The sequence below is a fragment of the Pocillopora verrucosa genome, chromosome 1 (genome assembly GCF_036669915.1).
Source record: "Pocillopora verrucosa isolate sample1 chromosome 1, ASM3666991v2, whole genome shotgun sequence".
In the NCBI taxonomy this organism is placed as follows: domain Eukaryota; kingdom Metazoa; phylum Cnidaria; class Anthozoa; order Scleractinia; family Pocilloporidae; genus Pocillopora; species Pocillopora verrucosa.
This window is the reverse complement of record NC_089312.1, coordinates 35577894-35590325: the sequence shown is the minus strand read 5'-3', so window position 1 is coordinate 35590325 and position 12432 is coordinate 35577894. Positions and strand designations below refer to the sequence as shown.

The 12432-nt window shown below is 37.2% G+C and overlaps 1 protein-coding gene across 2 annotated transcripts; it reads left to right on the top strand.

The window, feature by feature from the left end:
- The first annotated feature begins 666 nt into the window (after positions 1 to 666).
- LOC131796974 (uncharacterized) lies at positions 667 to 11947 on the top strand. 2 transcript variants are annotated; one of them, XM_066161519.1, is made up of 9 exons: positions 667 to 1854; positions 5740 to 5886; positions 6612 to 6807; positions 7277 to 7358; positions 7949 to 8114; positions 8385 to 8523; positions 8674 to 8845; positions 9220 to 10349; positions 11062 to 11947. In XM_066161519.1, exons 1-9 carry the CDS (start codon positions 799 to 801, stop codon positions 11367 to 11369), a joined length of 3396 nt encoding a protein of 1131 aa, XP_066017616.1. In that variant the 5' UTR covers positions 667 to 798; the 3' UTR covers positions 11370 to 11947. The 2 variants fall into 2 exon arrangements, with proteins under 2 accessions (XP_066017616.1, XP_066017619.1); XM_066161522.1 differs by lacking the exon at positions 667 to 1854 and adding an exon at positions 3519 to 4819 and having other exon boundaries at positions 11062 to 11946.
- The last annotated feature ends 485 nt before the right edge of the window (positions 11948 to 12432 follow it).

Below are 12432 nucleotides of genomic sequence, written 5' to 3'. Positions count from 1 at the left end.
GTAAATACCCACAAAAGTGAGCGGAAGAACCAATACGTCACTGAATCTGCATTACTTCAAGACGAATTTGTAATAACCACAGACAACGAGTAGATCTTCGAAAAAATGGTTCAAACAGACTACACTAAGAAGTGTTTGCTTTGACACCGACAAAAGCAATTTTTAATCGAAACAGAGCTGGCGATAATTAAGAGATGGAAGAGATATAATATTGACAAACCCGAGTCATAAAAACATAAAATCATCAAATGAAGGACGTTGGGGAAGTCCCAATAAAATAGTTGGTAACAGTATTCATGTATGTGCGTCAATGTTAGCATATTAAAAAGTCGAGACGCGCACTTTAGTGTTTTTATTCATTATACCTTAAGAAGTCGCCGCATTTATTCATGTCCTCTCATGATATTACTTAAAAACAGCTGTTTCAGTTATAAAATGCAAGCGACCGCTTGTGTTGTTTTATAAATTTAAAATTTATTTTTTAGTTTATGGTTTAAGGGCATGATACCATTTACTTTAAAAAAATACAATTTAATCTCTAAATGACGCTTAGTTCAGTTTAAAATCCTTTTGGGAGCTAAACACAAACGAAACTTTCAGATCAATAAATGACTTAATTACCATACATCAAAAGGACTCACGCCAGGTGCTGATGTGTTTGGTGTATATTATCAGAGCCCCCCGGTATAAATTTACCTGTTTCTTCAGTCGATCGACCACCACACGTATTTTCTCGAACTCTGATCATTTGCCGATTTCTGAATCAGTTTCACGCGTGCGATTCTGACTCAAGTTTACATGTCCAATATTGCGGTCATGGGCAAAACGAGCTATTTAATGATGGCTGTCTTTGTTGGATGTTTGGCCGCAATTGTGTTTATTCAGAAGGAAAGAATAGATTTGAACTGTCTATGGAGTGTTTTGCTCCAAAAAGGTGACCAAGCTCGTAACGAAAAAACTGATCATCTACAGAGAAATGCTCCCTCAGAAAATGCTTGTAAAGGTCAGACAGATTCAAGCTTGCCAGATGTACCATGTGCTATTGATGATTCATCAAGAAATACTAAGGAAGTGAGATCAAAACAAAATAACGGAGAAAGCGAATGTTTCGCGCAAGATGGTGCCACAACCTCAATAAAAGAACAACAAATGGAAAATGGAAATAAACATTGCAAAGGGAAAAAAGCGAACGAAGAACAAAACAACGAGATTTTAACAGGTCATATGAAGAAATTAGGAGAACATGGCTCCATTATAATGCATGGAGAAGTCGAGGAGCTAAATTTTGTACCAAACGGAAAAGATTTTTACGAACATTTTTTACGTAAACGGAGACCTCTGATTATGCGCGGAGCAATAAAGAATTGGCCTGCCGTACAGAACTGGGCGAACGAAAGTTACCTCCGCGAAAAATATGGCGAAGTCGTGTTTGACGTTCAACTTACAAAAAAATACGAGGGAGAATTTCCAGCGAAGAAGACAATGAACCTTAACGAGTTCCTTACGATTTACAAAAGCAAGCAAGTTTATTTAGACTGTCCTTTTCCCCACAGTGATATGATTAAAGATATTTTCGTTCCGTATTGCTTGCAATGCGAAGAAGTGATGCCAACTATTGCTAGCACTCATTTACTTTTTAGCAGTGGAAATACAAGCTCTAGTTGCCATATGGATGGATATGAAAACCTTCTAAGTCTCATCGCTGGAAAGAAGGAAGTCTTAGTGGCTAGTCCGAAGTATGTAGAATATTTCTATCCTCGGAACCACACTACAGTGAACATTGAATCGCCCATTGATCCAGAGGCAGTGAATTTGGAGAAGTTTCCCAAACTGGCCCAAGTACCTTTTCATAAGGTAAGCTGTTTATATCTTCACTCATTTTAATTTTCATGATAATAATGTGCATGACGAAATTACGCGCTTCTGATTGGCTGAAAACGAGTGCCATCTCATGTAACACGAGTGCAAAGTTGTAACACGAGTACAAACTACTTTGCCTAAGGGCTCGTGCAATTTTGTTGTCCTTTCAAACTTTACACGTGTCTATTAACATCAAATTGCACTGGAGATCATGTTATTACCTTTACGAAAAAAGTTCTACACAAAACGTTTCCACAGCAATAATATTTTTTATTTCCACTTATTTTTTTATTTATTATTTTTCTTAATTCGTGTGTTTTCTTTCCTTTGTTCATATTTTGGTTTTCGTCATGGTTTTATGTAAATTGAAGATCTTTAGACGGAATTTTTGGTGTCAAGTTGTCTTTTAATCGTCATTAGGGATGTTAAGTCGAAATGAATGGGGAGCAGATGCCTTGAAAACCTCATCAGTAAAAAGCTTATGACATTAAAAAACACTTAACATTATTCCCCCTCCGATACTAGTTGGGATCCTTACGGTTTTTTGCACTGAAAATAAAAGGAACGGGTGATCGCAGATATTGATGAAATTCAAGACGAAATGCTAGATACAAAGAAAATAAACCTGTCTTCTTTCTTTTTACTTTTATTGTTAAGTCTGAAACGATTCCAAAATTAATTCAATGCGTTCAACGGAACGCATTCCTTGATCTGCTTATACCAGCTTATCACAAATTGCGCGAAAGACCAAAATTATGTAAAACGTCGCGCAATCCAAAATACAAGTAAAAGTCAAACCTTTGTTTTTAAGCAGCAACGCATTAAGCGGTTACCTGTATTAAGCAGTCGGTTGTCAAAGTCGCGTGTTTGTCTTCCCATAATTACGGCAATTTTCACCTCTGTTTAGCGGTCACTAGAAGCCCATTACTTCACCCTAAACTTAGTCCCAACGGTCTGTTTGTATTGTTCTCCACCTGTATAGAACAGTCACTTGAAGCTTAAATATTCAAATAAAATTGAGAAAAGGGTAATTTAATATTATCAACTGAGTTGATAACGTAACTTGGCAACCTGAATCTTATTTTATCCCCTAAAATATGAGTAAGTAGTATTTTTGAGCGAGTGTTTGTAAATTAACTTGTCAACATTGACAAAAGATGGCGTCTTTTTTTTTATTTTTTTTTATAATACTCCTATTCTGTGAAACCTGTACAAGCCCGTCAACCTGTATCAAGCGGTCTCCTCGTCATTCCCCTTTAATGACCGCTTAAGGCAGGTTCGACGGTATTATCTTAAGTTTTGCGCCACGCCACAACATATTCCCAGGGTCTTGCCAGTGTAAGGATGTGTCTACCATGGCTGAGACCAAATCATGTAGCTCCCCCATCGTGGGATGGAAGGGGAAATAGTTTTCTTCTTCGTCTCTCTCTCTCATTTCATCGTTCTTCCGTCCAATAAATGTCTTCACTTTTGAAGTCAGACATTATGATAATTTTGACAGGAATGTGATGTAGAAAAAAAAAATTATATTAAAAAAAAAACCAGACAAAAATATTTCTCTACCCCCTACCATTAGAAAAATTCAGGCTTACTCTTATGTACCCCCTAGGGAGATTTGTAACGATTTGTAACGCCTGGAATATTTTGAAGCAGATGTATTCCGTGTTAGTCTGCCTTGTGTTTTAGAAACGATTACACGCGAGCAGAAGGTTTTTCCTCCAATGGGCTCGTTAGGCCTCAGTGAAACGTTGATGAGGAAGACAAAAGACTCGCATGCTAATTTCTAAAGCGATCTTCTTCGAAGAAAAAACGCTCCTAGGGTACTTCTTGTCTCTGGAAGGCGTAAGCAAATCAAGCCCGGGTGCTATCGTCTTTTTTGAGTCAGCTACTTGTTTAGACAGCAAAGTTTCCGTCGTATTCACGTTCGATTCAGAATTTTCTTTTACGAATTGTTAATGGAAGTTGTTTACATAGTCTCAATTCAGAAATGACCAAGATCTCGAGTGGTTTTCTTCGCGTGGTAACACGATTAACTGTCTGTGTTTTCCTCGTACAACAACATGTTTTCGCTGATGAAGATGAATTTTTAAAACATCAGCCGAAAAACGGTGAAAATGATGTTAGTAAAAGACAAACAGAATGCAAGAGAGATGGGATTGGCAAAACGGTGGACGACACTGATACGAAAGAAAATACATTTGCAGCTGTTAACGATGTGGAAAAATACGAAAAAGCAGACCTAATGCTTGACGATCAGTGCAAAAGTAAGGAACAAAAACAGTCAGGGGATGAAGTCACTAAAAGAGAAGCTGAGAAGCTTGTAGGTCATTTGAAAAAATTGGGAGACCATGGATCTCAAATTATTACTGGTAAAATAGAAGACATTGATTATATTCCAAATGGGAAGGATTTCTATACACATTTTATGCGGAAAAGAAGGCCACTTGTGATGCGAGGTGCTGCTTCAGACTGGTCTGCTGTGAAACATTGGGCAAATGAAACATACATGAGACAAAAATATGGCCATGTTGTATTTGATGTTGAGTTTACTAAACATTACGAGAGAATACATCCAATTAAGAAAACCATGAACATGAGTGAATATCTGGATATTTACAAAAATAAACAAGTTTATTTGGACTGCCCCTTTCCGCAATCTGACATGACTGCAGATATCATGGTTCCATACTGTCTACAGTGTGAGGAATTGATGTCTTCTATTACAAGCATTCATTTGTTGTATAGTAGTGGTAACACCAGTTCTAGTCTCCATCAAGATGGATATGAGAATCTTCTGACTCTAATTTCTGGAGTAAAGGAAGTTCTTATAGCAAATAGCACCTACGGAGAACACTTGTATGCCAATAATTATTCCACAGTGCCTGGTTTATCACCAGTGAACCCTGAGTCAGTAGATCTCAAAACGTTTCCATTAGTATCAGATGTAGTTTTTCATAAGGTGAGGAATGGGAATTTCTATAAGATGACTTGCATGTAGAAGCTGGTATTTTATGATCTAAATTGAATTTGACCTTATTATAAAAGACTTCAAGTGACTCAAATATGTTTTTCCAACAACATACCTGTAGGCTCATGCTGAAAAGGTTTCTTATTTTAAAAAATAATCTCCTTGATGTCTTAGTGGCAGAAATCAAAGAGAGTTACATGGTTTTGCTCATTATGTTTTTTAAATTTGATTTCTTGGCACCTCCTTATGAATTTATTATGAATTTATTTATAATGATTTTGACTGCTAGAGGTGATGATCATATAACTTCTCCCTATAATATTCATATATTATGAACCAAACAGGTTATGAGATTACTCCAACTTACAAACTTAGAAGGTGTCATCTTGATCTAACACCAAATCCTTTTCACTAATTTACAAGCAGTCAGAAGGAAGAATCAACAATCAGATCTTGGGAGTTAAAGGGTAAACTAGCATAGATATTATAAGCTGTTGGGGTTTGCATTGTTGCCCATTTGCTTTTCTGGCTGTCAGTCTGACTATTATACACTTTATCACTTGGTTGGCTTTTGGTTTCTTTAAGCAGATCTTGAGATGCTGATACACTGTAAAGTTTGATCAGCTGTTATACACTTTTTTGCTATTTTATTTTTTGATTCAGCACACATGAAACAAGACATTAAATAAGAGATACAACAAAATTTACCAAATTTCCTCCTAATTGATTCATGAATGAATGTTTGTTTTTCTGTTTTAGATGGCTGTATTTTTTTAAATTTCTCCATGCATTTTAGAAATTTCAAGAAAAATAAATGCAAAGAAAACCCAAACCTTCAATAGGCATCTAGCATTAATTTTTCAGACACTGGTAACTTGATGACTAAAAATGTTTTTTTTTTATTATCTTAGGTTGTTCTAAATGCTGGTGACATCCTGTACATTCCACAACACTGGTGGCATCATGTAAGATCATTTGAATGTCCAAACATTGCCATTTCTTTGTGGTTTCATCCATTTGCAGAAAAAGAAGAAGTTTCTCTTGATGAGGAAGAGGAGGTAAGACATCAAAATTAGTCTATCGATAAAAATAGTTTCCTCATTTTATTAAACTTACTGTCAGGAATCATTTATGTGTTTCATGATGATCTTGTAGAGATGTTTTTATTACAACTTCTGTTGAGTTTGTAGACCCAGCATTTATTTCAGGAGCTTGGCATAATTTTTCAAAATGTAATAGATATATATATAATTTATGATTATAAATTTTGCATTTATTTTAGGATCTATGTTAAGCCTGTTTTTGTATTTGCAACATTCAGTAAGATCAGTTTGAAACTTCAGGTCAGATAACAAACTTAAGTAAAGCATCTATGATTAAACTTGAGTCTTAAGTTGACATTTCATGTGTACATTGTAAGTGTAGCATAGCAACCCCTTACCTGTTGATGTGACATATTTTTAAGCCTTACCAAAAATCTCAGTCATTTCATCATTTTTGAAAATCATCAACTTAAAGGTTAAATGGTATTTTAATTCTGTTTTGTATTTATTTTTTGTTGCATTCCAGTATATAGCTGGAAAACAAATGATAGTTTAGTCTGATAAGGGCAATGCTAAAGGGAACTTTTAATCACATGTGACCCTAATGATGGTTTCTGCTCAGATTTTTGAAACATTTCTTCACCGTCACTGTCATTATATATCTCTCTTCTAAACTATCCATACTGTGCATATTATTTTTTATTGATACTTTTCATTTTACTGGCTATTCTTACTTTCAGCAAAATGTGTTTGAAGACATGGTGTTGGCAACAAAAGCCTTTAACAAACTTGTGGAAACTTACCCAGAAACAATCAAATGTGAAGCACAAAACAAACCAATCACAAAGGCCTTCCATCCAAGCTCTGATTCTTGGGATACACCAAGAGAAATCCTTGCAGAGGAACAAGTCATTACTTTGGCCAGCGGATATAAAAGTAAGGAAGTTGTTTTTTTATATGATTCATTTATAAACAATGTATTATCTGTTTATGAATACTCTAGTTTGCCTCAGGTGTGGTAGTTGTCACTGAACTGAATTTGGATCTTTCAGTCTTATACTGTAACTTAAAACAGAATTATCTTCTTTTCATATATAAATGGATTGATATATGAATTTTATAAACCAGTTCAATTTTTACTTCATTTTATAATCAGGAGCTGAAACAAACTTAAGTAGTTTGAAAAGTAATTTTTTTTTTGAGCCATAATACATGTATACAAGACCTCATTATAATTTCAATTCTTAAACCATTTCTAAATAATTTGAAATAGACTGGTATTAAAATAAATCATTAAAAGTGAATTTATCATGATTATTTAAGTTGAGAAAGAATCTTTTAGTTTTTAATAAATTCAATACAGACTACAAGTATAATTCAATACACGTGTAAATTCTATTTTCAGTGCCCAGAGTAGGGTTTGGTACAGCAGGTTTATTTAAAGACACCAAGGATTCTGTTCTAGTGGCTTTGACTTCAGGATACAGGTACTTGATTCAAAAGTGTTATTAGTAATTAGATATTAAAGAAATTAACCTTTTAACTCCCAGACAAATGTGTAATTCTCATTATTGTCAATCATACAGTTCATGCAATGTTGGTTCAGAGAATTTAGTATTGGATCATCTAATTATCCCGCAATTGATATTTTTGTTTACCCACATCAATATTCTGGATTCATTCCAACTGAAAGATCCATGTTCAGGCCAAACCAAGCATAGAGTTGTGTTGCTGAGCAAGACACTTTACTTGCTTAGTGCCTTTTTCTAAAATTGTGGCTGGGAACTGCTAAAAGATTAAACTCTCATCTTGGAGGAGTACATGTAGTCCTAGTTACTTAGTGATACTGAAACCAGGAATGCGTACTGGCAGTTATGGGCCACTGGCGACTTTAAGACTTGACTTCTACTCTCCAAGGCATAAAAAGCACTTGAGGAAGTAAAGTTTGCTGCTCATGATTGCAATACTGAGCAATGATTCTAGCCTGGGCTCAAAAAAAGGGGTCTGATCACCATTTAGTGAACCAAAAGGACTCTCCATATCCCACTCAGTATCTGATGTTTGTTTTCTTTATCAGAATGATTGATTCTGCCCAAGCGTACGATGAGGAACAGGTGGGAGAGGCTGTACAAGAAAGTGGGATACCAAGGGAGGAGGTTTTCATTGTCTCCAAAGTTCATCCACGTTTTCTTGGTTATGATGAAACTCTCAAGTCTGTGGAAGAGTCACTTACCAAGCTTAAGGTAATTAAGTGTCAGCTCTCAGCTCTTTTACTTTTCAGCCTGAAATTTTCTTGAGTAGAACAAAAAATAATGTCTAAGCCATGTGAGATCAATCAAAAGAAAAAAAGCGGTGAATATTCTTCAGTTTCCATATTCTCCACACTCTTCTCTATACTTTTCCTTTGGTATTGGAAAGGAGAATTTGTTTAACAATCAAGAGCTTCTCTGGTTGGTGATCATTTCCCCTATACTCATGTCCTTATTGTTTTTTGTTTGTACATATTTCTGCAGGTTGATTACATTGATCTCATGTTGATTCACTCAATGGACTGTGACGAGGGACCTGGTGCCCACTTGATTTGTCAACAAGGGGAGCCTAAGGGAACATGGGAAGACTCTTGGAAAGCGCTGGAATCACTTTTAAACAAAGGCAAGTTGATTTATTTTCTATCACATCATGTAACGGTATGATCTATTTTTTATCGCTAGTAGAATGAACGTAAAGAATCTTAACTCCTTTCAATACAATTGTGAGCCTATAGGATTTAAACTAAAGGAAGTCGTTTGTGTTTCTTTGCAGGGAAAATCCGAAGTATTGGCGTCAGTAACTTCGAAGTTGACAACTTAAAGCGTTTACTTGAGATCTCAAAAGTTCAGCCATCAGTTGTACAGAATTCCTTTGATCCCTTCAACCAAGATCGCGTAACCCGAGAATTCTGTGAGAAAAATGGGATTCGATACATGGGTCATAGGTAATGAAGAATCAAAATCATGTACTGTGGCTTAACAAGAAGTGTAGCTTACTTTGTGAGCGTTAAATCGCAAGATCGTTGTTGTGTCACCCCCCCCCTCCCACCCCCCTAAAAAAAAGGGTTGTGAAGGAGACTACCGTAAATGAGAAGAGAAGGAAATATTACTTACAGACACACTCACTCAAAACAAACCGCAAACAATCAAGCAAACAAAGTAATATTTGTTAATGCTAGCTACGCAGGCCACATGGACTACATGTAATTAATCTTTACTCTCTACTCTTAGCTGCCAGAGATTTTGAGGTTATCCCAACTCTCAAACAGTCAGTTACGTGAGATTTTGTAAGTAGCTTTTGTTTTATCTTCAATCACAGCACGTTAGGTGATTCGTGGAAACGAGAGGGCCTGCCTGTAAATCCAGTTCTATCTGACCAAGGTCTTCGGAAAATCGCCACTAAGTTCGATGCTTCCATTCCTCAGTTGGTTCTCAAGTGGTCTTTAGAGAAAGATGTTATTGTGATTCCCCGCTCGCGGAATCCGAACCATATTAAAACAAACCTTCAGTTTACTCACGTAATGCTCAACGAAGACGACCGAGAGTACCTCGAGAGTCTTGATGGTAAGATAATCGTGCCCGACGATGGTCCCCCCTTCGATTCCCGATCAAAGCCGAGTGTTTCCGATCAAGAGACGACGGAAGAGGAAAAGACCGCAGACGAAAGCGCTCGGAACGAAAGTGAAGACATCAGTGAGAAATTGGTTTTATTGGGAGAGGTTGATGCAAAAGATTCCACGCTGTATTTAAGTTCTGATGATCATTGGATTTACGCGTTCGACTCCGCCTCAGGCGAGGTGAAATGGAAATACGGAACTGCTGATGAAGGTGGATCAAAATGCGAGTTCAACTTTGATGGAACTGTCGTGTACTGCGGAACCGACGACAAATCACTTCGGGCGCTCAGCGCTGTCAACGGTAACCTTATTTGGAAGTTTTCGACAGAAGGGGCGGTTACTTCCTCGACCCGAGTTGGCGCAGACGGCAGTCTCTATTTCGGGTGTCTAGATGGCTATTTTTATGCCCTTAATCCAGACGGCTCCCTCAAATGGAAGACGGATTTAGCGGCCGAAATCTGGTCATCGCCTGCTCTTCTAGAAGGCGGCAAAGCTGTGTTCATCGGCTCCATGGCTGAAGACTGGGCAAACGTGTTCGCTCTTGACGGTGAAACCGGCGAAATCATTTGGAAGTATAAAACAGCTGAACCCGTTTTCTCCTCTCCTTCCGTTAACCATGATAACAAGACCGTATTTTTCTGTTCGTACGATGCAAACTGTTACGCGTTTAATACTGAGAATGGTCACGTGCTCTGGGTGTTTGAGGCCGACTCGGCGTTTCAGTCGTCACCTGTTGTCAGTAAACTGGACGGGACTCTCTTTATTGGATCCACGGAGGGAAACATTTATGCACTGGATTCCGCTACTGGAAAACTCAAGTGGATTAGGGAAGGTTTGTTATCAATATTCTATTTTTCTCAAGTAGGGATTCAGAACATTTGGAATTTTCCAGTCTAATGGTTTGAAACAGTTGTGAAGTTAAACTTGTTAAGCGGTTACATTTTCTTTGGCGTGTGCCAAGCCTCGGAACAAATGAGTGAGTGAGAGAACATTGGTGTTTGTTTAGGAGGAGTGTCAAAGAAGAGTTACCTCTCTCTTCCAAGTTCATTTCCTTTAATTCTACGCTAAGTTTATACTTAAACTGAAGATCATCTACATGTGATGCATTTTCTTTTCCAGGTTTAAAGAAGGTTGTGAATGTAAAATACTTGCATTGTCGTGGCATTTTTACTTTCAGAATTTGACTTCAAAGTCTAGTCACAATGTCGTGACAAAGGCGTAACTTCTGTTTTATACTCTATTGCTGTGTTGAAAAATTTTATTCAAGATAAGAAAGAGGGCGTCTTTGCTACCATACACGAAAGGGATTCGCGACATAATATAATGAAATGAATATGGAAGCGATCTTCGCAGTAATGAACACTGCTTAAGCAGTGGTGAAAATATCACTACTGCTTAAGTAGTGTTCATTACTGCGAAGATCACTTCCACATTCATTTCTTTATCCGCAGGTCACATATACGATTTTCATATATTTACAGTCACTTTAAAAATAAATGCATTTTCATTCATCGACATATTTATTTGTTTATTGATTGAATCAGGAAAGGGTGAGCTATTCTCTTCGCCGTTTGTCGCTCCAAATGGAAATGTCTACATCGGTTCAGGTGAAGGTGAGATTTTAGCTCTTCGTCAGACTGATGGCTCACTCGTGTGGAGTTTAAAAACGAAATCCGCCATATGGTCGTCACCGCGCCTGGATAAGAGTGGACTGTTGTTCATAGGAGGAATAGATACTTATTTGTATGCCCTGAGAGCTGATGACGGACAATTGGTGTGGAAATACAAGACAGATGGACCTGTTGTGGGCACCCCGCTAATCACACGCGAGCACGCTGTACCACAAGCCTGAAGTTTTCAACCCGTAAAACACAAAATGTCTCCATGGCCTATCAAACTAATGACAAAATTAAGGAAAGGATTCGACTTTGTGCATTTACTTTCTTGTTACAACTGATGCAGTGTAATTGGCTTTAGTTAACGTTGGCTGAAAGTTAAGCTCAGAGTCACTTACGATGACATAGAATTTAAAACGCAGTAATATGCTTTAAATTATGCGTAAAAAGATAACGTCAATGAATCCTAAAAAGTGGAGAACCTTAATTTAAGATACTTAGAAGGACAGCAGCTCATATTTCACACGTCATAACTCAGATGTGGGGTGCCTGTGACTCAAGTTTCTTTGTTACTGAAATCAAGTGAATCTAGTTATTGGGTATCTTTTAAAATCTGTACTTACTAAAATTGTAGGCTCTTTTTTGTTTGTTGCTTTCCAAATAAAGGAAGATTCAGATTTTAATCCAAAGTATTTTAAAAAAGGATATTGGCTTCATGGAGAAAGTGATTAAAGTCATATTCATTCTTCTGAAAAGTAGTACACATGTGACATTAATGCTGCTCTCACTTTCTGTCCTACTAAAATCAAGCTGTTGTACAGTAGATTTTATCACTGGAATGGAAATTAGTGCAGTAATAAAGTCGCTCAATTCAGAAATATAGTTCATTGGCAGTATATTCTTCATAGTCCCCATTTTTAACTCTGTTGGCAACGACTGATCCCCTCTCCGATCCACCTGAGACCAAACATCCTCCATTCCCCCGCCCCCCCCCCCCCTTAAAATTATGACTGATCCTAAAACTACAAGTTCCTCAAGGTAGTCCAAATTTTTTGTCATCTGGATCTCAAATCATCTAAAAAAGCGATTGTTATCAATTACGAGTCCTCTGACGCAGTAAGAAAGCTTTTTAACCTTTTTTTGTTGAAAGACTTTTGTGAATATTGAAAATGGTAGGTGGCCTGTTCGCAAAGCTCAAGATGTTAGCAGTCTGTCTCTCTACCGCTTATGGATTCCCTTAATTCACGTCCTCAATTAAAATTATGCACCTTAGACCAAAAGAACATTTTCTCTCGCTAA

What these genes read in the sequence shown, in the direction of transcription:
- LOC131796974 (XM_066161519.1), top strand. Translation starts at nt 799, where the DNA reads ATGTCCAATATTGCGGTCATGGGCAAAACGAGCTATTTAATGATGGCT. An exon ending in AGTCACTTACCAAGCTTAAG is followed by an intron (nt 8,115 to 8,384) that starts GTAATTAAGTGT and finishes ATATTTCTGCAG; the next exon opens with GTTGATTACATTGATCTCAT. An exon ending in GGAATCACTTTTAAACAAAG is followed by an intron (nt 8,524 to 8,673) that starts GCAAGTTGATTT and finishes GTTTCTTTGCAG; the next exon opens with GGAAAATCCGAAGTATTGGC.